The following is a 27,111-nucleotide window of genomic DNA, read 5'->3' as shown; positions in this document are numbered from 1 at the left end:
CAAAAGCCAAGAGCATGGAGAGTGCCCCCGCAAGAGGGTTCTGCCCGCTCAATACTGGAGAGGAGAAGCGTATCAGCGAACCCGCCCGCCATCATTATCGGCAGCAGCGGTGGCCATCAGCTTTTCGCGATGCCTGGCTGGGCTCATGATAGTGAGTTCCTGATTGCTCTCCCCCGGCTTCTTGAAGGGGCGTCTTGCGAGTGATTCACTCCCCCATCGTCGTGTGATGGAACATACCTCAATTGGGTCGTAAGCGACTGGTGATGTGGTGTACTGAAAAATTGTCGGGCGGAGGGGATCAAGATAAAAAAGTTTCGGACTCTAGCTGGGGACCCATTCGCACAATATTGTGCCGTGCTCCCCAGCGCACGGGAAGCAATTTTCGGTGTGGTGTACAGGCCACACGGCCCGCCGGATAAAAAGCGGGTAAACTTTTGGCAACCCTAAGCAGCCTGCAATTGGCTGCTAGAGCTCCAACCCCACGTCAGCGCAAGGCACGAAAATCGCTGCCCATCAAACGAGGGCAGAAGGCGCCATATCGAAAGTCTCGAAAAAAGGTTCTAGTCTGGATAATCTGCACACGATCCCTTCACCCACCACCAACAACCACTTCCACCCCAACTCCCATTCGCCAACCGACACTCTTCGAGGATCGCACCGGTATCACACACAACTTACACGATGGTAAGTTTTCGCCTTTGCCGCTCCCGCTTTTCCTTGCCCGACCAGCCCTCGCGTTTGCCGATTGTGCAAGGATCTTTCTGGGATTTGCGCTACGACATGATGCTTGCACCTAGGCAATGCGATGCGCCGCGATGCACCACATGTGCAATTGCATAGTGTACTTGATGCTGACATGTTATTCCCTCTTGTAGTCGGACGTAGAAGAGCACAACGCCCCCGAGGCCCCCGAAGAAGTCGAAGTCTCTGCCGATGCCTCCAAGGGCCAGATGTCCGTTCTGGACGCCCTGAAGGGTGTTCTGAAGCTCTCCCTGATGCACGACGGTCTTGCCCGTGGTCTCCGTGAGGCTTCCAAGGCTCTCGACAGACGCCAGGCTCACATGTGCGTCCTGAACGAGTCCTGCGAGGAGGAGGCCTACAAGAAGCTGGTCATTGCTCTGTGCTCCGAGCACAAGATCCCCCTGATCAAGGTTCCCGATGGCAAGCAGCTCGGCGAGTGGGCTGGTCTCTGTAAGTGACGACGAGCTGCATTGAAGTTGGCACTTGAACAAGGACTAATCAAGAGTTTGTAGGCGTCTTGGACCGTGAGGGTAACGCCCGCAAGGTCGTCAACTGCTCCTGCGTCGTTGTTAAGGACTGGGGTGAGGAGTCGACTGAGCGCTCCATCCTTCTCAACTACTTCCAGACTGAGCAGTAAATTGGCTATCGCGGCGTTGATGGTAGGAGGGATATAGAAGGTAGAGGGACTATGAGATCTTGACTTCATCTTTCCCTACGGCTCATTGGGTTGTACAATCATCCAACAAGGCTAAAACAACATACTGCATCGGAATGGAAAATTGCATTGAGAACATATTACGACCGCAACGTCACGTGATACCGAGTTTCCACGTAAACATGCCACCGAGGGACTCCAAACGGCAAGCACTCGAGATTTGGTCGCTGCGTGAAGTGTATTGGACTATGTTCATGGGACCCGGCGAGAGTACCCTTGGCCTGTGGCTACACTTGAAACTGTTCTGCAACTGAAATTTATTGTTGCAAGTAAATGGCTGACTGCAACTTATAGATTTTCATGTGATTGTGTCGAAGCACATTGCAGCATGTTGCCTGAACTATTCCTCCTAAGTAGCTCTCTGGTGCTGATTCAGTCTTTTTGAAGGAGAAATCTCCGTGGCTTCTCATATACCATTCATCTTGAAGAGGCGCGAGCCTCCTATCTTCGGAAACATTCTATAGCATTCGACCCACTGATATGCTTCTTTCTCATAGCAATCGTCTTGAGGTTTGCCTTCCAGTCTGCAACGAACATGAACCATAGTGGCGATCAAGATCCAATCTCGTTTATCCATCTTTCCAGATCGCCAAGCAGACGCTCGCCAATATCAGCCTCGACCACACAGTCTTGCCAGCTGCAAGTGACGCACATTTGCTCGTCCTTTACCGTCATGATTATTACGGATATGGCGGCAGAGAGTATCTCGGTGCTCAGTACTAGTTCCGCCTTGCGCAACGACCAACCCTCTTCTTGCTCCTGTGCTCTGCCGACATTGCGGTCCAAGACTCCCAGATTCGTAACGAGCCAAGAAAAGTATCTCGCCTTTTGCATTTCACCCTGCTGCTGGGCTCGCCAGTCCGAGACAAACTTCATGATGCCTATCGAGTCATTGAATAGCCCTGAGTCGAGTCTCGCCCGGATCTCTTGTCGTACTCGGGCCGCGACGGACCAGACAGTGTCCATTATCTCGCTTGGGAGACTTGCATTTTCGTCGGTCCTAGGTGGCCTTTTGGATCGAATCGAAGCAACTAGCTTGGCATCGAATTCATGGTCGACCACCGATACATAGTTACACATGGTCTCTTTGGGTTGTAGCCAAGGATAACGTGGAGGATTTGGTGGCAAGATGTGTCGCAGATCATATGGAGTCCTGCTTGCAAACCCTTTCATGTCGCCAAGAGAACGTGCTAGGGAGACGAGGGCTAGGGCCTGGACGAGACCAGTCACTGTGGTGTGATGTAGACGGCAGGCGCGCACTAGGTTCGTGGCGACTTCATGGCTGACGCTAAAGGTACGAAATCGCGTTGTGAAGGGCTTGTGCTTGATTGGAGCCCAGGTGGCGTAGGTGTCTTCAGGTGGGAAAATTGATGGTGGTTTCAGCTCTTTCCAAAGTGCCTTGAACAAAAACTTAGGTGCCACAAGCCACCAGGAGAGCAATTCAGGGTTTGGTGCCAACTTGTCAGAAGGATCCGAGAGGTCGAGAATCAAACTATCTGAACCTTTGGTAGTTTCGAGTACAGATTCCTTGTCCTGGGCGAGGCTTTCGTTAAGATTTCTTGCTAGGTGCTGATGGAAAAACTTGCCGCTCGTACCATCGTGATGCGGATGGTTCCATACATACAGAACCTCGATGAATTCTGCTCCGAGCACATGCATTACGATCACTCTCCAGCCGGGTTGGATTGAGATATCTTCAAATTTGGAATCAACTTGAGTCTGCAATGACTGCACACGAAGCATCTCGAGTTGGCTAGACTAGTCAAGTGACCTCCATTCCACATGCTTAGAGAGGTCCAGGCGATCAAGCCGAACAAACCTAGGGTCTCTGGTGTTTTCATCAACTATACCCACGCATAGGTGCGGTTGAGCCAGGACAACACGCGCAACAGCGTCGTGGAATTTGGCTTTGAGTTTCTCCAGCGCTTCCGGGCGACATAGTCTCGACGGGGGAGAGTAGCGGCATGCTATAACGGTTCCTCGATAGTAATCTAGCGAGTGCATGGCTGTATGATAGGCCTCACTGTTCCTCTATTAGATGTTGCTCTTTCATGTGCCTCTTGCAATATTCTTTTTGCATGCAACAGGCAGCGACTTTGAAAACTTACTGGCAACCCATCCCCCGAATTCTCGCGCCGGCATTTCTGCTGTTGGTGTCGCCCATATTATAATCCATAAGCAACTTGTTATCATCACGAGAGATGGCGAGTATTGTTGTCTTCAACCGCATGAGCACTATGCTCCCTATGTACTGTTGGTACAGACATATATAGAACTTAAGGTCCACTTTTTCCAGGAGTACATTATTTATAAATCAGCACTAACATACTTGCATAGTCTTGGTGAATCCTGTCGCAAAGAATGATCGTAGAAATTGGAAATAATGAATCTAAGTACTTTATAATCCGATATGATCTTCTTTTTCCTGTCCGAAAGAGGATGGTTCAGACTTTCTAAGAAATTAGCGAACTCAAGCAGAACAGAGGCTGATTATACTGCAACAATGATCTGCGCAAGCGTAAATGGAGCACATCAAAGTTCCTCGAACCGCTGAATCCCGACTTCCTGGGTCATAATTCTGTATGGCCTTGGCAATCTCCGAGACAATGACACTTTGCAAATCAATTCGACCGGTCATAGAGTACAGAGGTGCATATTGTCGGGCGCAGTACTTGCAACAGACCGTAACGGTACACAGGCATGTACGCGAAGCTTCAAGTCTAATGTCTCTCTCCCTAGAGTTGATGGAGGTATGTATTGCATTGATCGCTTCCCCTTGTGATATAGAGCCTTCTTAACACTCATTTTGACGCATGTAATTCAGCACTTCTCCAGTCTCCAGCTATAGATGTGACAAATATGATTGAGAACTGATACTTTTGATGATCTGGCGACTAATTTGTATGATCATGGGCGAGGATAGGGTATCTTAATATGGCGGCCAGTTAAAGGTCCACTAACCTGAGGTTAGTGTAGTGTAGTTGTTGGTGCATCCTCATGCTAAGATACATTACTTGACACCTTGTTTTCCTACCTTTGGTTACAGCGGGGTGCCTCCAGTCCCAGGGTTCAGATATTCTGCTAACGGTTTTTTTTCAGCGTGCTAAAATGTTAAGAGTAGGTGAGTTACATGATTCATATAACCATAAGATACATTAAACCATACATTTAAAAAAAAGAAAAAACAAGAAGGATTCTGTGTATTTCCTCAAGGTCTAGGTGCTTGAGAGGTAGGTTACTGCTGTTGTTGGCTTTTACATACACTATTTTAACCATTTGCATTGTCCCAGCCGACCCACTTTTCTCTCCTGTTCCGCTCTCAAATCCTAAAACTAATGCAACGCGTTCCTTCCTGCTGACCAACACCTCAACCAAGGTCAAAGGATTTTGCTTCTTTTCATTCTGTTGAAGAGCAGAACAAGGCCACGAGAGCTGGAACAAATACTATTCAGAGACAGGTGAGTGCAGCACTCCAGCGAGACAAGATACGGGACTGACGCCTTCCAGGGATCCAAAGCTCACTAGCAACAATGGGGGGCATGCTGTCAAAGAATGACTTTCCGGTGAAGGGCAGAGTACGTGGCAAACTCCCTCAGAACTCCCCATCTTCAGCCCTGTTTTGGAGAGAATAAGTGGCTGACAAGTCCAAAAGACCGTGCTGATCACGGGTGGCTCGCGTGGTATGGGCCGCGCTGCCGGGCGCATACTTGCCGAGAGGGGAGCGAACGTGGTGATCGTTGCACGAGACCAGAAGAGACTGCTTGAGGCCATCAAGCACATACAAGTAGGTTGACAGGGTAGATATCAGGCATTGCCGAGATCATGGGCTGACGTGACAACAGGAAGGGGCCGAAAACTCGGAGACGCAGCGTTTTCACCACATCAGCGCAGACTTGAGCTCGCCGTCTGAATCTGTCAGAGTCATTGACGAAGTTGCGACATGGAACTCGGGGAACCCACCAGACATTGTTTGGTGCTGCGCCGGAACTTCTCATCCTGGCCTTTTTGTGGACACGCCCATCTCTGCCTTCAGAGAACAGATGGACGGTAACTATTTCTCGAGCTTGTACATGGCGCATGCTGCCGTGAATTGCTGGATCAAAGGAGCGCGAGAGGGAGTCGATGGTCCAAAGGAGACGGCTAGCAATGGAAAGGCTGCCAAGCCAGCGCGTCACATCATTTTCACTGCCTCGTTCCTGGCTCTCTACGGCATTGCTGGTTACGGAGCCTACAGTCCATCCAAGGCCGCCCTACGCTCTCTTTGCGAAACACTGTCTCAGGAGATGAACCTCTACACCGCGGCACATCCAAACGAGGCCCCAATCCGTGCACACACCATCTTCCCTGCCACAATACTTACCGAGTCATATGAGGCTGAGAACCTTATTAAACCTGATGTTACCAAGATGTTGGAAGAGGATGACAAGGGACAAACCCCGGAGGTTGTTGCCCTGGAGAGTATCAAGGGGTTAGAGCGCGGTCTAGAGCTTATCACCACTGATCTCATGACGGGTCTAGTCAAGGGCAGCATGCTTGGAGGCAGTACCAGGGGTGGCCCTGGCAGAATCCTGATTGATTGGTTCCTAGCTTGGCTCATGGGCATCGTCATGGTGATTGTGAGATCCGACATGGACAAGAAGGTTAGGGATTGGGGACGTAAATTTGGCTCAGCTTCCAAGACAACTGCAAGCAAGCAAACATGATTTGGAGCTCGAATCGCCTTGTAGTCCCGTGGAATATGAAGGGACCAAGTAATGGGAGTAGATTTGGTAGGTAGCTTCAGGTGACGAAGTTGTAAGATTAGCTCACGAACAACATTTGTAATACAGCGCAACCCAATTCTTGATAACCATCAAAGTATCCAAAAATGGTCCTCCTGCCGACTCCTATCACATCAAGATCAAGCCGCAAAGAGATAGTGGCCTTACTGCTCATTTGAACTATTCGCTGCTTATTCGTTGAATAATCTACCAGCAGCTTTTGGCTTACCTGCCTCTGTACTGCGGCCAGAGGTCAGAAATAAGCATGCAAGAATACATTATCATGTGGGCCATTTCCTTGAGGCGCAATATGCCTGCACTTATTTCTTGCCTTCCAAGAGGATAATATGGTAGCCAAAGACAGTTTTGCAAAGACCGTAATTGTACGACTTCATGGGCTCCTTTTCGCCCTTGACCGCAGCCTTGTGCTCGTCGACCGTGTCCATGGCAAACGCGACCTCTTCAAACTCTGGCTGCAGAGAACCCTTTTGCTTGAACCCGCCCAGGTCACCACCTTGAGAGAGAGATGAATTGGTAAGATGCTCTCTCATGTGCTAACGGTGATTGTATACAACGAAAAAAAAAAAAAAAGATACAGGAAAACTCACCTGATCGAGCCTTTTCTGTCGAGTATTTTACACAGACTTCCTTCCAGTCTTTCCCGTCCCTCAGCTCGGCAAGGGCCTCCTCGCGCTGGGAGAACTTCTCGCAGAGAATGTGGCGTGCCGAGATGGCTTGCGCTCCCTTCTTCTTGGTTGCCGCCGGCGCGGCATCTGCCTTTCCTTTGGATTGCGACTTGGAGTCCGACTTGCCCTTCTTGCCGGCCATTTTTAGAACGAATGAGAGAGAGGGAGGCGAGCCGCTGTGATGTAAACGTTCTTCAAAAGTAACTTGAGGAGAGGCACTGGATCAGCTCAACATCAGAAAGATGCGGGATCCCCACTTTGGTGTGCGCACAAACATCATTTTACCTTTAGTGGCAGAAAATGTACGCCCAAGAATTCCCAATGGCTGCCTATTTAGGACTAGACAGCTCTAATTTCCATAGAATCTACTATTTGCAGGAATGCAACATCCAGGTTCTATTCTGCATGTAAGACAACATAGATATCACAAAGGCCCCGAGGGAAAGGATTAATAGGGACTTTGCTTTATCATTTAGAGAGGTAATGTATTTAAGGCACCGGATCTTTCCTGGTATTTGAGTCCATCTTGGCTTGCTCTTCGCACGCAAAGGCTTTCGTAACCTCCTCACTACTTCTATGAAAATGAGGCTCGGAATTCACAGTCGCGTTTATAGTCTTCTCGGTCCTGCTTTTCTGTTTCCCGTTGGACAGTCCACTCGAAGAACTTGGCATCACCCTCGATCAGCTTGATTTTGTCTCCTTCAAGCTTTTCGTACAATCTCCAATCATCAAGCTGAGATGGTTTTGGGAATCTCTCCAAGTCTTGCATTGCCTTTTGATGAGCCACTCTTTCCAGGGTCAGCTCCAGCCTGTGAATGCTTGTCGTCTCGTTCATTTTGGTACCATACTGTCGAATTATATACCTTTTGGATCATTAGTCAGGAGTTATGGATGTGCATTCAGGCACAAGACACAACTTACAGTCCGTCGTATCTGACACCAGCCTGTGGTGCAAACACACTCTTCAGTCTATATCCCCTCAAAACACGAATCTGCTGGCCGACTTGTGAAATCAGGGGAATGTGCATGTCCATTGGACCTCCCTCGCGAATATACTTGATGACATGTGCTCGACGTGAAATCAGCTCCTCGCGACCCGTAAGCAGGGGCAAAGCTGTAATTCCGTAACGGCCACTCGTTGCTTTTTCGAGCGGGGCACCAACGATGCCATCTCTTTGAGCGCAGACAATGTTGAGCCACCAGCTATCATCCAAGTTAGCAAGTAATGGTCCAAGTAGAATATGCAGTTCACTGTACATACTGTCCTGGCTCAAAGACCTGATTACCCTCAATGGCACCCACCAGATTACTCGTGGCTGCCGTCTGCCACATGCCCAAGTCATAGGCAACAGCAGAAGTGAAGGAAACTTCTTTCAGCCGTCCGCCTTTAACCATGACTGCACATCGTAGCTGATCAATCATGACATACTGCTCGCGGAAGCGATGCCTCCACAAGACGCGCAACTTCTTAGAGTGCGCAATGTCAACTCTGAATCGTAGAGGCAGCTCGACGGTATGGCTTGCTGCCTTCATCAGCCCGGAAAAATGCAAAAGTTCCTCTAGCAGCTTGTCCAGGCGTGCATATTCGATAGTTTCGAAGTTCATGGTCGGATGCTTGCGCTCTTCATCCCGGATGATGGCTTCCAAAAAGGCACTCAGCTTGCTTGCATCCGGACCCAGGGACTCATCGTGTCGGATTGATGCCCGCACAGAGTCGGACAGCTTGAGCAGTGCCGCCTTATCCCAGACATCATCTCCAGAGTCGTCGGATTGGAGCGACTCGGTCGACTGTGCTGCAGGGAAATCGGTTAGCATTTAGTTAGCACATCGGGGGGAGAAAGGGAGGGGGAGAGGGGAATAATCTTACTTCTCGGCGACGGTGACTTTCGCGAGAAAGGAAGTCCCGTCCCATCAAAGCTAAAGTGCCGTATTGTTGGGGTCAAGAGCTAGATTACTTGTGTCAGTTTAATTGGCTCGGTGGTTTTTTTTGGAGACCTCAGCCCGCCCTCCCCGATTATTGTTTTCTTGTGTTACTTTACCTGGTTCATGATTATGTCCTTGGGTCGCCCGAAAATCGACGGACGTGAGGAGTCATCTTCAACGGCTCGGAGCGGCGATGGTCTTGGCTTTGCCGGGAGTCCTTCTCGGCGTGTCCTGGTGCTGTAGTTTCTCCTAGCGAAACGTTCGAGAGCGCTCATGGTTGCCAAGCACTGGGTGGTAACACAAAGAAAGACTAAAGCTGTTTATGTACTACTAGGTGAGTGATAATGATAGAGAAATCTACAATGTTAATAGAGAATGCGGAAAGGACATTGACGGCAAATGCAGTCGTGTAGGCAATTGCTTATATGAGGTACAAAGTATTATCGAGCAGCTATGCCAGCATACAAACAAACAGGTCCGTTGGACGGCTGAAAGGTACTACTCTGAGACAAAGAATGGACGTGTTGTTAATAATGCTCGCTGGTTTGCGACTTCTGGTAGGGCTGGGAACAAAGAAATGGCAAGACCAGCGTTATTCTCTTCGTACAGGCAAGAGCGGTATTAACAAGCAGTTCAAGATCTTTGCATTCGCTTATGTTGGTAAAGGTCCGTGATTAGCTTATGACCATTTACTATGATACACTTCAAGGAAATGATGAAGGCCAAATACAAATATCCCTCTGAAACGACAAAGAAGAATAAGGCAACGCCAGCATTTTTTGAGTTCATTATGGATGCCGTTTTGTGCACATGTCTGGTCAATATGTTAGAAGCATTGACTGTGTATTTTGAACATTCTGAGTGAATCACATGCAAATCGACAACAATTCATCCAACAACAAGTCCATCAATCCACTGTCTGTGTTTTGGCCTCTGTTATTCATTTGGTAATGAAATTTGTGTCAGTAGGCACGATATGGCTCGTTTATCTGTGGCGTCAGGAGTTTGTGCCCATCGTTGCTTGAGATGCCGGAAAAGAAAAACAATTCCATCGAGTTCTGTCTAAAGTGATGTGAATAATCCGTAGGCACACTCCGTCATAACACCAGACTAATGTGTGTTTGCTTTGAGACATAAATAATTTGTGTCTGTTCAAGATTGCCAAGTCTTGGATTGGACCTCGATAAGTTTCAATGGATGTATAATCATAGACTAGTTCTACAAGGATAACTACGAGTAAACTGTCGAAATTTGCTCTTACACAAAGTCACTGATTATATCAAACCTCATTATGCGTCTTCTCGGCTAATATGCCCAAAACCAAAGACAATGCAACACTTGAAATCAAGAAGATATTACTATAATAGAAATAGGGCCACTCCTCCTTTTTTTAAGAAGGAAAAAAAAAAAGAGAAAGAGAGAGATATATATATTATATAAAGAGGTATGGCCTCCTAGATGCTATTCCAGAGTACTTCCATGTGTTGGTTGTTAAGCTGCAGGGTCTATAACGCAGGATTATTCAAAATCTATTCTCTTTGTCGAGCCATTTTCAGTGGATGCACTGTACGATTCTGGTAATGAGTGAATGCAAGGTTGCAGTCTAATTCCAGTGTGACAGCGGCTCATGGATGTACGGTATATGTAAGAGGAAAAAATCACCTTAGGTAATGGTTCTAGAAGCTGGTCGGCGTCTTCCGCGTCGCGCACTAAAAAGTGGAGGTGCATTGGCCAATTCCTGAACCCTTTTCCGAACTTTGGAGAGAGAGCTCAATTGGAACCATCCCAACAAGCAGCTCCCCCAGCTCCCCCAGCTCCCTTATCCTCACTCCTCTGTCGTCGTGTCTCAACACAGCGCGCGCGCCAGCCGAGACAATCATCATGGCCGACTTTCTCAAGAACATCATTGGTGGTGCCAAGTCAGAGGAGCCGGTGCCCTCGGCAGACGCAGGTACGTAATCTCTCTGTCCCGACTCCCCCTTCTCCTATGCGTGCTCTGCGGCGCAGTAGTACTGGCGTGTGCGCTTCCCTCTCCGGATCGCTAGATGACGCTCAGGCCTGCGACGCACTCGTTCTCAGGCATTGGAAAGCCAGCAAGTAGTCAATGACCCTTATCAAGGCCTGAGTCACAGAGGCCTGGTGGTTTAATTTCAACTACTTTCCATCATTTCCAATGTCCTGGAGCGTTGGGCGAAAGCCGTCCCGTTGAGGCCATTACCAAAGATAACCCACCCCCTATGGATATGAGCTGTGCCGCTGACATCCGGCAGACTTCGCAGACTTTGCCGAAGCTCCCTCCCCCGCCCCGATTCCGTTTGAGAAACCCCCCGGAGGCGCGACTCTCAATGGCAATGGACCTGCCGTTACGGATCGTCCGTATACAAAGTGGTACAACGTCCATGAGCGCCACAGCCTCTCCGAGTTCAAGGCCGAGGGTGTGATATTGGCTGTCATTGCCGTCATCTTTACTCTGCACTTCATCGGCACCAAGCTCAACAAGGCAAAGTCGAGAGCATGGATCAAGGCGCACGCCCCGACGCTCGAGAACGAGTTCGCGCTGGTAGGGTTCGGTGGTGTTCCCAACGTCGAGCAGCAGCAGCCCGAGAAGCTCTTGAAACAGAAGAGCTTGTTCGAGTATGCGACTTATGCTACCGGCCGACAGAATGTTGCGTTCATGGACGTCGCCTTGACTCTAAAGAAGCGCTTCAACCCCATCATGACCTCTGTCGAGACCGTCTTGGGCTTCTTCTTCGACAGCTTCGGCTCTCCTGTTGACTCGCTCGAGGCTACCATCTACCCCTTTGATGGCAAGGAGTCGGCCATTGTCCCCAACCTGCCTGGCGCTGCCGAGCTCCGAACCAAGGATGCAAAGAGCGGCTACGACAACTTTGTTTGGGCTCTCGTCAACAAGGACAACATGAAGCAGCTGCGCGACGAGCGTTACGACCTCTCCATCACTTTCACCAAGGATAACTCAAAGCTGCCCATTTGGGTGACTTGCATGAGCGAGAGCGCTGAGATCACCGATGCCTTGCTCACCAAAGACTTGGCTGCCGCGATCGAGAAGGCTGGCGATCTGTTCGAGGCTTTGATCATTAGTGACCAGCCCCTTGACAAGCCAACCAGGGTCGAGGAAACTGCACCCCGCAAGCGACTCTTCCTTCGTTACAGACTCCCCTCCGACAACAACTACGACAACCTGTTGCCCCTATTCAACGTATTCGTGCGCCTCCCTGATCACCTGGCTGCCTCGGGTCATTTCCGCCCTGAGGTTCTCCGCAAGGTCAAGAATATTCGTGATGAGACAATCAAACAGATCCAGAAGCTCTCAGAAGATGAGAAGGCCGAGGAGCGGGCAATTGAGCGCGAGAAGACCAGGAAGGCCAAGCGAGATGCTGAGCTCAATGCTTTGGACGCCAAGGCTCAGAAGAAGTATTTGGACAAGGAGAAGGACAAGCAGATGCGCAAAGCTCAAAAGAAGCAGACTGTCAGGGGCTAGTATTACCAAGGCCAGTCTTACGACTCTATGGATATAGAGTGGTTTTGATGCGGTTTGTACGCCAATGACTTTGGCATATCTATACAGAACCCCCATCCCTTGGGCGTGTGCGACTGGAGCCAAAATGGTCTACCATCAACTTTCGATAGTCTCGGCGACTCTTCTTGGGCCACGATGATATGACTTGGGATGCATGGTGGTGGTGCAGCAGCGTCAAATGGATATACTACAACAACGGGAATCACCTCATCATTGAATTTTGGCTCGAGGCACTTGTGTCATGGTGTTTGGCAGGAAAAGCTTGAGCATAATTGTGAGACCATCAAGCGACCTATTTAGGTGTGCTTAAGACAATGTATGGATAGATAAAAGAAAAGAAAAGACGAGGGTATATCCAAATGTAAACATGGCCCGAGTCTTGGCTCCGAATTACTTGGACTCGGAAATTGATACAGGCAACAAGCAGCGTGCCCACCAGCAAGTCTACCTAAACACGACGCGGGGCATTCCGTCACCCCGCATTCTGCCTCACAAGCAAAGACATTGTAATATTGCATCTGTTGCATGATAGATACCTGTTATTTCCAGTACCTAGACTGTTGACAGTAACACAGTTCCAATCAGTCGAACCCTTGATAATTACCTAAATTGCAGCAGTCTTGGGGCTGCAGCGGTGCTGTTTCATTCTACTTGGTTCCATCGTCTTCTGAGCTTGACATCTCAGAAAGAGCTGCTGCTTGGTCCAGGTGGGAGCACCTACCTACTACCAATCTGCCCAACTACATTGCTGGATCCTAGCATAGCTTGGGAATAATCCAAAACATACCCAAAAAACTCATACAAGCCAAATCACCTTCCAGGTCATTGTGTGTGATCAGTATACGCAAAAGACGACGCTTTGAGCATTCAGCTTTCAGCTTTCCTGCAAAATGCCTGTCGACTACAGCAAATGGGTGGGTTGTCCTCGCTGTTCAAACTAATGTATTTACTTGGTCTGTACTGACACGTCTTTCTCCCGAGTATAGGACGCGCTCGAGCTCAGCGACGACTCTGATGTCGAGGTTCACCCCAACGTCGACAAGCGCTCCTTCATCCGTGCCAAACAGAATCAGATCCACGCCGAGCGCCAGCAGCGCAAGCTTCACATTGAGACGCTCAAGTACGAGCGCCAGATCAACGATGGCCTGATCAAGCGGATCAGCGGCCTCCTAAACTCCCTCAAGAACCATGCTTCTGAAGCTGAGACGCGGAACCCGGCCGAAGTGGCCTTCCAGGCCGTCATGGAGTCTGCTCCGAGCAGCGAGGCTGAGGACAAGCCCCCAAAGCGACCCGAAGGCGTGCACAGCGAGGTTGAGAATCCACCCACGTATACAAAGATGATGGCAACGCTGCTAGATCAGGTCAACAAGGCACTGGACGAGAAGAAGCCAGACAACCGCTACCAAGCCATGATAGAGGAGATTGGCGACCACCTGGCCAAGGTCGAGGATTTACAGAAGCAGCTCTATGTCAAGCTTGCGGAGCTAGAGAAGGCAGACGCAGGCAAGATCACGAGCGACAGCTACCGAACTGGCTTTGACTCCTCGCATATCACAAAGTCAACGCCCGAAGAGGCAGGAACAAAAAAGGAAGAAAAGGTTGAGCTCCTCAACCCAAACTTTGACATCAACAACCCGAATTCACTCAGCGAGGCCGAGCCGAGAGACGACGATGAAGAGGTCCAGGCAAGCTCAGATGCCCAGGCTTTCGCCAAGATCAAGTCAACCGACTATCGGGAGAGTAATAACTTCATTTCGTCTCATCCCAAGATCCTCTCGGAAAAGGAGCAGGACGGCATTCTTATGCTAGCGTTCGACGCCCAGCTGGAAGGCCGTGATGACTTTGCTCGCAACTGCGTACACCAGGCCTTGCTACTGCAGTACTGTCGCGCTCTGGGCAAGGACGGTGTTGCGCTCTTTTTCAAGCGTATTACAACCAAGGGGCACAATGCTCAGGACGTCTTTTTCAAGGACGTTCAGGACACGTACATGCGAATCAAGAACCGGTGCAGAGAGATCAACGCCGAGCGCGCCGCAGGTGGTAATGATGAGGAAAGGGAACAGATCCAGCTGCATGCAGTCGAGCCAGGCACGGTCATCAACATCAAGGTTCCTCCGGAGAACAGCGAAGACCCCGAAGAGAAGAAATGCCGAGAGATCTTTGACTCATTCAAGCCGGACGTGAAGAAGGCACTAGAGACGGGAAGCCTAGATAAGGTCAATGAAGTCCTGGGCAAGATGAAGGTTGCCGAGGCTGAAGCCTTGGTTGGCTTGCTGGGCGAGGTATGTCAAAAAGCGGTCCTGGAGTTGTGAATATGAAGCTAACTTTGAATGCAGGCCAACGTCCTGAGCTTGGAAGAGGAGATCATTGACGCCACGACTGAAGAGGGACAGAAGCACCTCAAGGAGATGGAAAAGCAAGCAGCACTGGAGTCTTCGTCGTATGCGGATGACCCAGAATAATCGCCCTAGGGGCCGTGTAGAGGTATGATGCCTCATACAGAAATATGGATATCTAGTAAGAACATTGTATACGCCAAGTATGCTATTTGTATAGCAGTGAGTCATGGGAGCGTGATCACGGCAGTCAAGAATGCTGAGCAGCAAACCAAGCATATATTATAACAGTCTCTTCAGCAATAGCAAAGAGAACGTCTTCGGCAACACCACTGGCGATTTCATGGTAACTTGCTCCATGTACATTTGAGTTCGTGCTTCTCCAAAACGCTATGAGATGAAGATTGCAGCAGATCCCACAATAGATATATAGATAAACTGTTCATATAGTATAAAGGAACACGAAGTCGGTATATACCTTGTATGCCACTGTTTGGATTGCATTTTGCTTTTGTTTCGTTTTGTTTGGTTTAGGGTATTTCAATTATGATGAAATACAGTTGCAGAAGTATGCGAAAGTGGGTTGAGGTGACTTTTAGGGGGGCAACAGAAAGGGGTGGATACCTCGCCGTGGCGGTTTTACGTGTTACACATATGTTACTATTTTCATCTGCATAGCGTCACATCGACTTTGTGAGATCTACACAAGGCGATGATCGGGATTTGGCAAAACACGATTGTGATGTCAATTGCTGAACACGATCATGGAGCACTGAACTTACAACGCCTTGCCAACTGGCCTGCCAACCTGCTTCACCCTTATAGCCACCCTCGTTGTTTTCCAGTCCCAATCTGGACCCTGAAGATCGACGTTTATCTTAATCCTCTCCAACCTCCTTCCGTTTTCCCTCTTCCTTGCCGGCAGTTGGCTCAGTATTAAAGGTGGGGATGGACCCTTTTTTCCCCTTCCTCCTTGGATGGCTGTAACTGCGCGATGGCACCAATGATACCAAATGCAGCGAGCGATCTTTTGAAGAACAGCAGTTGCCTATTGAACTGGCCGCTATTTCTCAGGCTGCTGAGGTCAAGTTTCCACAAAATACATGCTTAATACGAGAGAACAGGCCAAGGTAGTGTTTCTCGCTTGTCACTGCTGGCCAGTACCTAGCTAAGGTGGCCAGCCTCATCAAATATGCACGATGCCCCTGTTTTCTCTCTCTGTTCGCTGGGCTGACAGCCAGGCGATCAGTTGGCAGTGCAAAATACTCGCCCACCTGTCAGCCTGTCACTGCTCAGGCTGGTCTCATGTCTTTAATGAAATCTCAACATTTCCAATCCTAACAAGTTCGAAAGAAGGGGCCGTAGACCAAGGGGCCGAGTTTGTTGTCGTTTGTCTCCAGACCATGAACACCTTTAGCACCGGCAGCGATCATACATTGACCACATCAGCGAATATAGCCGTCAGCCTGTGACAGTCCCGTTGCCCGGGAATAGAGAGATCGGGTAGTTTAGCGCTAGTCGGATTTGTAGGTAGTATTCAAAGAAAGGCGAAGGTTGGCCCGGTGCAGATCACCCCCTTGAATGATTTTTTTTTTCTCCGGGGCTTACTATTCGCGTCACTTTGTACACTATTGACCATAATACACGTAAGGCAGCACAAGAGACCAGTTTATTGGGTGTCTACGGTTTCTCCCGAGTCATAGGGTTTTCTGCGACAAAGGCAAAAAGGGTTATCGTATGAGAGCGACGCGTCAATGGAAGCTGACCACACAATTGGAAGGGACCACTAACAACCTACACTCAGTTTTCAGATCAATGCCAGCAAAACAGAGCCCTAGGAGGCTTCGACGATGACTCCAGCATCGGATGTCTTGCGACAACTGACAACCATATAATGAAACAAGGCATGGGAAACCCGCAATGTTCCGTTGACTGCAAATTGGGAAGTGCTCTTTCTCGTGCCCCTGCCGGATAGAAAGGCACTGACTTGAGCCTGTCGAGGCGCCTCGTGCTAATGTATTTTATTCCATTCTTTCTTTCTTTCCCTAGGCCGTCGCAAGAGCAAGACGACTACTAGCAAATTCAAAGGGCCATTTGGTGGAAACCGCGCGTCCAGCGACTCTGAAACCTCGCTGCTGACGTCGCCGCAGGGACTCAGCCTCCATGATTAAGCTGCTAGGGCGGCGAAGCTGATTTGGCTGGACTGTGTAGCCCCACGGGCAAGGGGGGCCCAGATTGGGTAGATGGGGTCACTAAAACAGCTGAGCCCAGCAGCATCAATCACCATCCCACACCCCCAGCAGCCAACCAGCACCTCAGCACGCCTTTTTGGGTAGTGCCGCGACAGCAGAGCGAGACGTGCGGCTCTTGCAGCCACCATCCTTCTCTCTTCTTCATGCGGACCCTCCTAAAAGCTTTTTAGTCAATGATTGTTCGGCGCAGGATTTGGATGGGGCAAAAATGGTATTATATCAGATGAGGGTGCCCTCCGCCCCAGGAGGTAGGTAATTTCTTACCACTCGGGATTTATTATTTCTAGCAGACATTTGTTTCTCTGTCTGCCTACAGTTTCTGGTCTATTTCGGTTTTCCTTTTACACTCTTTTGACATTTCAGTGCATCGTGTCAAAGAACCACACTGCAACTATATCAATCGCTTCCCTGTTACGAATACAGTGCTCGGCTACCATAAGCCAGCCTATCCACACTCGCTGAGCTTATAGGAGGAGTGTTCATCTCCCTTTTGAGTTTGTTTCAGTTTTATATACCTATACATCCAAAATGCTTCCGTCGATATCCAAATTCTTGTAAGTATTCACAAAGATTTATAAAGGATCACATATTATATAGTCATCTTCTTTCCACATCTCTCAATTGAAATAAGCTAGAAACTAATATACTTTTATAGGACGGTTGCCGCTGCGCTGTCAGCAACAGCCTACGCATCTCCACAGGGTTGGGGTGGCAGCAGTGGCCAAGGTTCATCGAGTGGCAGCAGTGGTCAATCCGGAAGCGGCAGTCAAGGCGGCAGCGAAAGCGGTGGTGAGAGTGGTAGCCAAACCACCAGCGAATACTATGGATCCTCCACATCGGCGACATCTGCCTCGGCTGTCGCAGCTTCGACGGCAACCTCGACATCCGCAGCTCTGGCTGATGATGTAGCCTGCAATGGCTCGCACGACCTCTGTTCACGAACATATGACAATATCACACACATGGGAGCCCACGATTCCTCCTTTGTGCGAGATGACAGCACCGACAACTCGATTGCCGGAACACAATATTACAACGCTACGTACGCATTAAACAATGGCTTGCGCCTCTTGACAGTTCAGGCCCACGATTCCAATGGTACCATTGAGTTGTGCCATACCACATGCAGTCTCCTTGATGCCGGCACACTGCAGAGTTTCCTCGAGGCAATCAAGTCGTGGATGGACAACAACGCGGACGACGTTGTGACACTTCTCATTGTCAACTCGGACAGCTTCAACGGCACCGACTTTGGCCCAGTCTTTGAAGCCTCTGGTATTGACAAGTACGGATATACACCGACCGGTACCGACTCGAGCTCAGTCACTTGGCCTACACTCCAGGACATGATCAACGCAAACACCCGCCTGGTTACTTTCATCGCATCCTACACTTACGACTCTGATTACTCTTACCTGCTCAACGAGTGGGACTATGTCTTTGAGACTGCATACGAAGTCACTTCGCTTTCGGGCTTCAACTGCACCATTGATCGTCCCTCGACGTACAGCTCGGCTTCCTCGGCCATTTCAGCTGGCATGCTACCTCTCGTCAACCATTTTGCCTACACTGTCGTCGCGAGCTACGAGATCCCCGATGCCAGCGACATTGACACGACCAACAGCCCTTCTACCAGCACCACCGGCGCTCTTGGCTTGCATGCTCAGACTTGCAAGTCCGAGTATGGACAAAAGCCGACTTTCATGCTGGTTGACTTCTTCAACAAGGGACCCGCCATTGAGACGGGCGACAGCCTAAACGGCATTACTGCTTCGGGACGCTCCAACAGCACTTCTGCAGACGGCAGTAGCTCGACAAGTGATGCGGATCGCATCGGACACAGATCGTTTGCAGCTCTACTGGCCGCAGTGGTCATGGCTGCTCTACTTGCTTAAGATATCAAAATAGGGCAGGCATCAATCATACAGTACATTCCGTGAGGTTGGCGAAAAAACTTGTTTAAGGGCATATAGCGATGGCGTTTTGCGAAACTCTTATTATTTTTTTTTGTTGCATTTGGGATGCTTGTGACAAGACCGAAAATTGCGTCAAGGTCGGAAATCAGGCTGGTTCATCATGACGCCGCGGTCAAGTTATGACTGCATTCTCTCATCAAGGGCACTCTTCTTTTTCCCTTCATTCTCTGGGGGCCCAAAAAAAAACATTTTGCATATTATATAAGTGCATAGATAGTTTAGCCAATCGAAAACAGATGAGGCATATTCCGTCAAGCTTGGAGCTTTTCACTTTATGATGTTTGTGAACTTGTCAAGACTTGAGTATATATTTGACCTTGGAAATCACTCAGGGAATGGGTAAGTATAGAATCTGAGATTAACGCTAACACCTCTAATCCGGTAAAAGCCTGCCATGCCGATTGCCCAGGCCGGTACAGGTACAGACTCGGGGCCTTCAAGATCATGAATACAGTTGTCCCAGGAACGACAGCATGATTTGATCGTGCGTATCTATGATTCTGACACGGAGATGGAAGCGGCACTTTGCAGGATCTATGGCGCTCTTGGGACGGGGGGGTTAACACGTACTCACCCATGGCACGATGGTAATGAAATGAAGAAGCCGCGTGCACCCTACGTAAGTACCTATTTACCTACCTACCGGTAGCCTGCAAAACTGGGGCAGCTTTTTTGGAGGAGGAAACGACCATTGATCTCCACCTAATAGTGTCACTTGATCTAATCTCTTCTTAGGTAATCCCTTTCTCGATATTTCGCCTCACCACATCCGGCGACTTTGTAACAAGCCCCGGAGAGTCGCCCGCTACATGATATCGCGCAAGCCAATTTCTCCTATCTTTTACAGTGAATCTATTATCTCGTCATTTCGGTGACTTCTGCACACCACCAGAACCATTACCTGTCGACCATTGCATTGGGATTTCGGAGAGTACGAGGGATTTCCCCACCTAGGCTCCTAACTTGATTGAAAAAGAGAAAGGCCAATTTCAGAAAAAAAGTCCACGCAACGACCAACGTTTGTTTCCCCAGAAGAGCAAGGGAGGGGGCATATGAACCACATGCTGCTGCCGGTATTCCGCCCCTTGGTCCGTCCAGCTATCTCCAGGGTCCATCGATACCGTACGAGCTTTGTCATTGCCAGCATGGATTACAGCACCATCAAGACCCCCGAGAGGTGCTATGCCGACTTTTGTCTCATACCTGTAAATTGGGTCCCTTTTTTTTTTTTTTTTTTGCCTTTCTTCAACACAAAGTACCATTGGTCTTTGCTTGGTTGTTATCGGCCATTTTGACCCTGGTGGGGATATGGAGATGAATCAGAGGATAAGGAGATATAATATGCACGTCTCCCGTTCTGAAGACCGGGGGGAGGGCATATTAGCGTACCTTGGTAAATTGACATTAAAGTATTGCCTTGACTGATTCGTGGTCTTGTTTTGTGGATAGGTCGGCACGGGAAGCGTCTCAGTCGCAGAGGAGATCGCCGAGGTCCAGAAGCTGTTGAAGGACAGTGGCTTGCAGTATACTATGCACTCTGCTGGCACGACGGTTGGTAAGTCGTATTTGTTGATCCCCCAATTATCAACATGGATGTTTTTTTTTTATGTATATAAATTGTATACTGACGCAGTTTGGTGTTCCAGAGGGCTCATGGGATGATGTATTCCGTGTCATCGGACAAGCACACAGTTTGGTCCACCAAAAGGGCGTAGTCCGGGTGCAGTCCAGCATGAGAGTAGGCACTCGGTAAGCATACACTTTGACTGCATAGAATACAGTCCAGGCACTTCGTCTACTAACCTACTCCAGAACGGATAAGAAGCAATCCGCCCAAGACAAGGTGAAGAGGGTTCAGGACTTGCTGGCAAAGGAGACGTCGTGATGATTGTTTTTGCCTCAATGGTTCTTACAAACTGTAAAGTGCTCGTCTCTCCGGTAAGCACATACAACATACGAAGATGAAAGCTGGCCATCAGGTGTCTCGTGCCTTTTGAGTGTCTCTCCATTTGTGTCCTTGCTGGGCAAGATGACATAATACCGTTCGGTCTGCCTTTTATCTCAAGTATTCCTGTGCGGCTTGGTCGAGGAAATTGACCTTGTGCACGAACTTGTCCAGTACAAGAGTGGACTGCAAAAAGAGAGCCGTGTCTCGCCTTTGGTGTATTGTAGAACTTATATTCTCTTTATCGATGGTAAACATGGATACTCGTATCATCGCGTTAATATTCCGAAGGACTGGCTAGTAAAAAAAAAAATAAAAAAAAATAAATGGCGTACCGGATCCAATTCAATATTACACAATATATGTCATCATACTTCGTGTGTTGATGCCAACATCTACTCTGTAACAAAGGACCTGCCTACTTCGAAACTTGGTCTACAAATGTAAGAGTTTGACGAATATGATAAAGGAATACATCTTTGATACCAGCTCTCAATATCATATTGGCTCACCCGAAGATTTGTCCAGTATCAAATTTATGTTTGCAAGGAATGACATCTTTACTATCGTTTGTGACACGAGGCGTGAGGAATCGATGGCTAGCCATGAGGAGGAGACAATCTCCATTCACATCAGCCATATATTCAATCAAGATGAATGAACTTTGCTCCAAAAAAGCCGTGTAAGATAAGAACTACTTCACGTCTAGGGCAGGGTTTATGGCCCGTCTCCCAAGACAAACGGCTACCCGGAGGTGATGACAAGTGCAGAGAAGCACACAAAAGATGCTGCTACTCCGACGACGACAACGACGATGCATTACTGCAACGTACGACTCTCTGCTTCAGATCCGTATGATGGTAGCAAGCTTGAGCTGCAAGTAGAGGGCATATTAATGCTTTCAAACACAGAACAATCACGAAATCGTGCGTGACGGCCAAGTGGTTAGCACGCAGCTCTACACAATGATGACACATAACTAGAAGAGTTGATTGACAACATGATATAAACTACATAGTCTGAGCTAGGGCTTTTTTTTTTCCTCCCCTTTTTTTTCCTTGGACCCTGTCTGCTTGATTTCTACTTTGTCATTATTTCTTGTCTCCTTCTTTCTTCCTGAAGGGAGAAATAGAAGAGATAGATCATATCTCTACAGATTTGTGAATTAAAAACAAGGACAAAGGAGCAGTCTAAGACCAAAAAAAAAAAAAGAAAAAAAAAAAGAGTGCCTTGCCCTGAGATTGAACAGATGGTCCTTTTGATATTCCCTTGTCGGCATACCTTGTGCTGTTTGTCATGGGGAGGACCCGCGTCTGCAGGAGATCTAATGATTGGCAACAAACTCTGTGCTCATTCAACAAACAGCAAGATCACTGTGGCAGCACGGTACAGTTGGCAGCTTGCAAGACCGTCCGTGATTATAAAGCTTTGCATTCAGAAAGACTTGGCAAGTGTCATGATGACTCAATGGTTTGGAAGTTATGAGACGGTATTTTTTTTTCTTTCTCTTTTCACTGTTTTTTTTTCTTTCCGGTACGTGCTTTCGGCTTTTTCTTTTTCGTTTTCCCTTTTTGGGTTCCTGTTAATAGGCGGTCTTGTCCAATCTCTTTCCCTCTCCTTTTTGACTTCCTTGAAAGCTCACATCCTGATGTTTGCCTTGTTTGAACGAGTAAATAACTTATCCAAGGACAGACTTTCTGTATTGAGACCTAATCCTGGTTTGTACGTCGATAACATTTCACCAGACGTCGTCGGCTGCAAACCTTCATCGACTGTTACCATTTGTTGATAGTGATAGAAGCAGCCTCTTCGAAGGTACATGGCCCGAGATACATTTCAATATCACTATGGACATGTCAGATTATTCTCAATAGTGCTCCTCCATCATCAGTGCTCTGCCAGACTGGAAGGGGCCTATAGGAACAAGGGGCCAAGATATCAAAGCCAGAATTGACACTATTCCTTTTTCGATTATCTTGGGCAAAAATATTTGCATGGATTTGTGGATAGAATTGCACATAAAGGTTTTGAAATGAAATGCCAAGATAACTCTTGATAATGCATTCTCACGTTCACCATTTGCGAATACAGAATAACACATACTCAGGAAATTCAAAGTCTGGGTGCTGTTCTGATCACACAACCTAGTTTTCCTCTTTATTTACACTGAGTTGTACATGTTTCCATGTGATAAGTCTAAGCATACCGAAAGGGTCAAAGTGACCTTGAAAATGCAGTTATGCTTGGATCATGTATACGATATGCCCCACAATTGTATATTGGTAGCACTATTTATACATATGATGATCTGATACCACGAGACGCTACTGTAGTCTAAAAGCCGCCATAAAAGCCGAAAGCCCATTAGGCAGCACATTATCGTGAGATGGCGCTGACTTGGCATAACGTAGTATAAGATCGACTCGTTTCTTGGCTCCTGCTTTGTATAGAACACAAATTCATCTTGACAGTATCGCTCAGCGTATCACAAGGCAAGATGACGGCAGACTTGAGCAATTTACCCGACTTTGACTCTCTTCCCGCTGTCGAGGGCATGCCCAAGGGTTGCGCTTGGGGTGTATTGTGAGTAGAAAGCCCGTGATCAGGCAACAAGATTCCCATCCCCCAAAAAGAAGTCAGCCATTCCGAGGACAAGCCAAAAGTACAAGCCAAGGCTGACATTCATTCTTTCTTGTGAAACCTACAGCGACAAGGACGGCGAAAAGGACACCCTCGGCTGCCTCAACCTGCTGACGCCGGAGCGCATCCGGGCCGCGTACACGGAAGCCCGGGACGGCGTCTCCATCTCGCTCAACGCCTCGCTGGACCTGATCAAGGCGGCGGGCGGGCCGCGGGCCCCGACGACGCACCGCGTGCTCTCGTGGGCCGAGGACATTGCGCCCGAGGCGTGCGCGGGCCTGGTCGTGCACGACGACGAGGTCAGCTTCAACACGCAGGCCAGCTCGCAGTGGGACGGCTTCTGCCACGTCGGCCACGCGCCCGCCGGCGGTCTGACGTATAACGGCGCCGCCGCCAGCAAGCAGGCCCTGGCGGATCCGGACCGGGCCCGCCGCCTCCCGGGCCTCGAGCACTGGCACGCGCGCGGCGGCGTAGTGGGCCGCGGCGTCTTGCTGGATTACTATGCGTATGCGCAGGCCCGGGGTATCACCTACGATGCCATGTCGAGACATGTCATCACGATTGAGGATCTCGAAAAGGTCGCCGCGGCCCAGGGCACGGAGCTGAGGACGGGCGATGTCTTGCTCGTCCGGGCGGGTGTGGCCGAGGCTTTCGAGGGCCTCACGGGCGAGCAGCAGACCGAGTTGATGGTCAAAGGCCAAGGCGCCATGGTGGGTGTTGAGGGAAATGAGCAAGCTGCCAAGGTAAGCTTGAGTTTGTTGTTGAAAACTTGCCCGCACATGTAGCGGTAACGAGCTGACTGGTGTATATAGTGGTTCTGGAACAAGCACTTCGCCGCTGTCGCCAGTGATACATTCGCCTTTGAGGTATTTCCTCCACAGAAGCCCGATGGAACTATTGGGGGCTTTGGAGATCTTGGTAGGTCCTTGTCAAATGTGCACTCCACAGTTGAAGTGCTAATCGATGCCATTCGCAGTGTTGCATAAATATTTTCTAAACATGTTTGGTCTGAATATTGGCGAGTTGTGGAACCTGAAAGCATTAGGAGAACACTGCGCCAAGATTGGTCGGTACTCATTCCTGCTTACTTCAGTTCCTCTCAATATATCGGGCCTCGTAGCATCGCCGCCAAATGCTCTGGCGTTATTTTAAGGCTTTGTACCGATACGAGCATACTTTTTAATTGTAAAAATCAGAATATCTGAGCTTGTTCCAAGCAAATTACATTTGGGTCGTCATTTCGTGGGGATATCCATGTTCTATATACAAAGTGAACTCTTCTTTCTGTTATATTTTGCACCTTGTACGCCGTGGCATCCAGCATACGACGATACCCTTGAACGCCAACGCCATTCATCTTTTGAAGATTACAAAATGCCGCCAAGCATTTGCATGCGTGTCTAGTAAATTTTTTAAAAACTGACCAGGTCTGCACACCACGAGTTAGCATCGATTCTTATAATAGGGGATCTGGGGAGTGTTTTCATACCTCGTCCGAAAAGACCTCTCTTCATCCAATCCATCATCATGAGGAACTTGGTTCTAACACCCACACTCTGCGCAAAATAAGCACTTCTCCAGGCATATACTGCCCATACACCTCCAGTCAGACCCCAACCACCGCCAAGGTCAAAGACAGCAGAATTTCCGACGTATGCAAGGGCACCAAGGTGGTGGTATTCAAAGGCATTGTAAACAGCCTCATCGAGGTCACCATCGCGGATGTCGTTGGCGCTGAGCGCCGAAGCTGCTGAGGCTAGCTTGTTGAATTTCTTGGCCAAGTAGATACCTTGCTGGTTGGCTCGTTGGGCCGTAGCAGGCAGCGAGGTGAGCTTGCTGTCAATCTGTCCGAGAAGCTCTCTGAGCTCGCCAAAGTCCAAAGTTCCAGACTGGTCCTTGTCAAACTGGCCAAAGAGCTTGTCAACACGCTTAAGGTGGGCAGAGGCTTGAGGGAAACGACGCTTGACATCCGCAGCGACATTACGCCAGTCTTGGAAGTGAAGCTCGAGGTTTTCCGGGTCCTTTCCGTGCTTGAACGCGAGACCACGCAAAAAGGTGACAATGTTGTCGGCAATGTTGTTCTGGACTGTCGAGCAGTCGCCAATCGCGTAGACGTCTCCAAGGGGGGTACCAGCAACGCGAAGATGAGTGTCAGTCTCCAGAGCGTGGCGGTTGTTCTGAGCATCGCCCAGCTTCTGTGCAATCTTTCGGCAAAACTCGGCCTGCGATACACCGGTAGACCACAAACAGAACCCCATTGGCAGCTCCTTTGTCACAAGGTCTCCATTCTCATTCTTTTGGCTGAAGATGATCCTATCAGGTCGGACCTCTTGCACGCGAGAGTTGGTGAGCACATCGACCTGGTCGCGAGAAAATCGATCCTCGGCATATTTGGAGAGTGCTTCATCGTAGGTGTTCAAAATGTGGCTGCGGCTCTGAATGAGGTGGACCGAGATCTCGTTTCTCAACAACTTGGGGAATTTGATGCTCAGATCCTCGTTCAAAAGATCGAACAGCTCGGCAGCAAACTCAACGCCAGTCGGGCCACCGCCACTGACCACAAAGGACAGTAGACGTCTGCGCTCGGTATCCGACGTAGTGGGCAAACATGCGAGTTCGAGGTTCTTCATAACCTGGTTGCGAATCATTCTGGCATCGTTGATATCCTTAAGGAAGTGGCAGTTCTCCAGGCCCTTGACACCGTGAGGGTTTGTCACGGATCCAACGGCAATGACCAATTTATCATAGGGCACATAGAACCTCATCTCCTTGCCGTGAGCATCCAGTGTAGAGCATTCGACCAATTTGTGCGAGAATTCCACATCTTGAGCTTCGGCGCGTATGTAGTGACCGCTAAGCCTTGAGAGAATACGACGGATCGGTTCGACCAGACTTCGGAGTTCTAGAGTTCCCACAGTTGCAGACGGCAGCATGGGCGTAAACAGAAAGTAGTTCTTCGGGCTAATGACGGTGACATGGTAATCGTCGGGATTGAGCTGTTTCAAGAGCGCAACACCTCCCCAGCCACCGCCCAAAATCACCAACCGAGGCTTCGTCTTCTGAGCAGCCTTTTCTTCTGTATCATCGTCGTCAAGTAGCGCGTCAACAATCGGGAGGTTCTTGGGACCACCAGTGCGAGGGTTCAGAGCATATTCGGAAACGCGACATTCGCCAAATTCGGAGGATTCCTTGTAGGTAGTCGCATCGTAGAGAAAGAAGGCAGCAAAGAGGAAACCGACAAAACCGACACCGGTGCCGACCACGGCGGCAGAGCGGTACATAAAGTTCAAGAGGAAGGACCGGCGCTGAGGCAAGGGAGCACCCGACAGCTCCCTCGAGGCGAGCTTGGAAGGGTAGAGCCCATGAGTAGCATTTTCGTGTTGTTGCTGGGGACTGTGAGGCCTCTTGGTGGGCTGGGTGAAGCGGCGAGCTTGTTGTTGGAAGAAGACAAAGTTCTTGTTGTTGTTGGCGGCAGACTGCGACGGGAAGGGCGAGGTGAATCGAGGACCAAAGATGAAGGTGGGTTGTTGTTGGCCTTGGCTACGCAGGAGGCGAGCCACAATCGCTCCTGGTTGAGGAGGAGGCATTGAGGCAGTCGA

The 27,111-nt window shown here is 49.2% G+C and overlaps 11 protein-coding genes across 11 annotated transcripts; 7 read left to right on the top strand and 4 right to left on the bottom strand.

Moving 5' to 3' along the window:
• Positions 1-681: 681 nt before the first annotated feature.
• On the top strand, positions 682-1,378 carry PFICI_05529 (40S ribosomal protein S12; the record flags this gene model as incomplete). Its single annotated transcript, XM_007834110.1, has 3 exons — positions 682-684; positions 876-1,191; positions 1,254-1,378. 3 exons carry the CDS (start codon positions 682-684, stop codon positions 1,376-1,378), a joined length of 444 nt encoding a protein of 147 aa, XP_007832301.1.
• A 630-nt stretch (positions 1,379-2,008) lies between these two features.
• PFICI_05528 (uncharacterized protein) lies at positions 2,009-3,199 on the bottom strand (the record flags this gene model as incomplete). The annotated part of the gene is made up of 1 exon (XM_007834109.1): positions 2,009-3,199. One exon carries the CDS (start codon positions 3,197-3,199, stop codon positions 2,009-2,011), a length of 1,191 nt encoding a protein of 396 aa, XP_007832300.1.
• Positions 3,200-4,986: 1,787 nt separating this feature from the next.
• On the top strand, positions 4,987-6,159 carry PFICI_05527 (uncharacterized protein; the record flags this gene model as incomplete). Its single annotated transcript, XM_007834108.1, has 3 exons — positions 4,987-5,031; positions 5,109-5,240; positions 5,299-6,159. 3 exons carry the CDS (start codon positions 4,987-4,989, stop codon positions 6,157-6,159), a joined length of 1,038 nt encoding a protein of 345 aa, XP_007832299.1.
• A 377-nt stretch (positions 6,160-6,536) lies between these two features.
• PFICI_05526 (uncharacterized protein) lies at positions 6,537-7,044 on the bottom strand (the record flags this gene model as incomplete). Its single annotated transcript, XM_007834107.1, has 2 exons — positions 6,537-6,730; positions 6,825-7,044. The coding sequence occupies 2 exons, from the start codon at positions 7,042-7,044 to the stop codon at positions 6,537-6,539; spliced, it is 414 nt and encodes a 137-aa protein (XP_007832298.1).
• Positions 7,045-7,476: 432 nt separating this feature from the next.
• Positions 7,477-8,717, bottom strand: PFICI_05525 (uncharacterized protein; the record flags this gene model as incomplete). The annotated part of the gene is made up of 3 exons (XM_007834106.1): positions 7,477-7,765; positions 7,824-8,105; positions 8,164-8,717. 3 exons carry the CDS (start codon positions 8,715-8,717, stop codon positions 7,477-7,479), a joined length of 1,125 nt encoding a protein of 374 aa, XP_007832297.1.
• Positions 8,718-10,706: 1,989 nt separating this feature from the next.
• Positions 10,707-12,324, top strand: PFICI_05524 (uncharacterized protein; the record flags this gene model as incomplete). Its single annotated transcript, XM_007834105.1, has 2 exons — positions 10,707-10,776; positions 11,096-12,324. The coding sequence occupies 2 exons, from the start codon at positions 10,707-10,709 to the stop codon at positions 12,322-12,324; spliced, it is 1,299 nt and encodes a 432-aa protein (XP_007832296.1).
• A 929-nt stretch (positions 12,325-13,253) lies between these two features.
• On the top strand, positions 13,254-14,825 carry PFICI_05523 (uncharacterized protein; the record flags this gene model as incomplete). Its single annotated transcript, XM_007834104.1, has 3 exons — positions 13,254-13,277; positions 13,350-14,645; positions 14,700-14,825. The coding sequence occupies 3 exons, from the start codon at positions 13,254-13,256 to the stop codon at positions 14,823-14,825; spliced, it is 1,446 nt and encodes a 481-aa protein (XP_007832295.1).
• Positions 14,826-17,479: 2,654 nt separating this feature from the next.
• On the top strand, positions 17,480-18,846 carry PFICI_05522 (uncharacterized protein; the record flags this gene model as incomplete). The annotated part of the gene is made up of 2 exons (XM_007834103.1): positions 17,480-17,505; positions 17,607-18,846. The coding sequence occupies 2 exons, from the start codon at positions 17,480-17,482 to the stop codon at positions 18,844-18,846; spliced, it is 1,266 nt and encodes a 421-aa protein (XP_007832294.1).
• A 1,226-nt stretch (positions 18,847-20,072) lies between these two features.
• On the top strand, positions 20,073-20,812 carry PFICI_05521 (UPF0045 protein ECM15; the record flags this gene model as incomplete). The annotated part of the gene is made up of 4 exons (XM_007834102.1): positions 20,073-20,132; positions 20,377-20,482; positions 20,574-20,676; positions 20,740-20,812. The coding sequence occupies 4 exons, from the start codon at positions 20,073-20,075 to the stop codon at positions 20,810-20,812; spliced, it is 342 nt and encodes a 113-aa protein (XP_007832293.1).
• Positions 20,813-23,369: 2,557 nt separating this feature from the next.
• PFICI_05520 (uncharacterized protein) lies at positions 23,370-24,664 on the top strand (the record flags this gene model as incomplete). Its single annotated transcript, XM_007834101.1, has 4 exons — positions 23,370-23,455; positions 23,580-24,255; positions 24,325-24,430; positions 24,489-24,664. 4 exons carry the CDS (start codon positions 23,370-23,372, stop codon positions 24,662-24,664), a joined length of 1,044 nt encoding a protein of 347 aa, XP_007832292.1.
• Positions 24,665-24,924: 260 nt separating this feature from the next.
• On the bottom strand, positions 24,925-27,099 carry PFICI_05519 (uncharacterized protein; the record flags this gene model as incomplete). The annotated part of the gene is made up of 2 exons (XM_007834100.1): positions 24,925-24,941; positions 25,002-27,099. 2 exons carry the CDS (start codon positions 27,097-27,099, stop codon positions 24,925-24,927), a joined length of 2,115 nt encoding a protein of 704 aa, XP_007832291.1.
• Positions 27,100-27,111: the final 12 nt, after the last annotated feature.

This window comes from Pestalotiopsis fici, assembly GCF_000516985.1.
Source record: "Pestalotiopsis fici W106-1 unplaced genomic scaffold PFICI_Scf_3, whole genome shotgun sequence".
NCBI classification, from domain to species: Eukaryota; Fungi; Ascomycota; class Sordariomycetes; order Amphisphaeriales; family Sporocadaceae; genus Pestalotiopsis; species Pestalotiopsis fici.
This window is presented reverse-complemented; position numbering and strand designations above follow the sequence as displayed.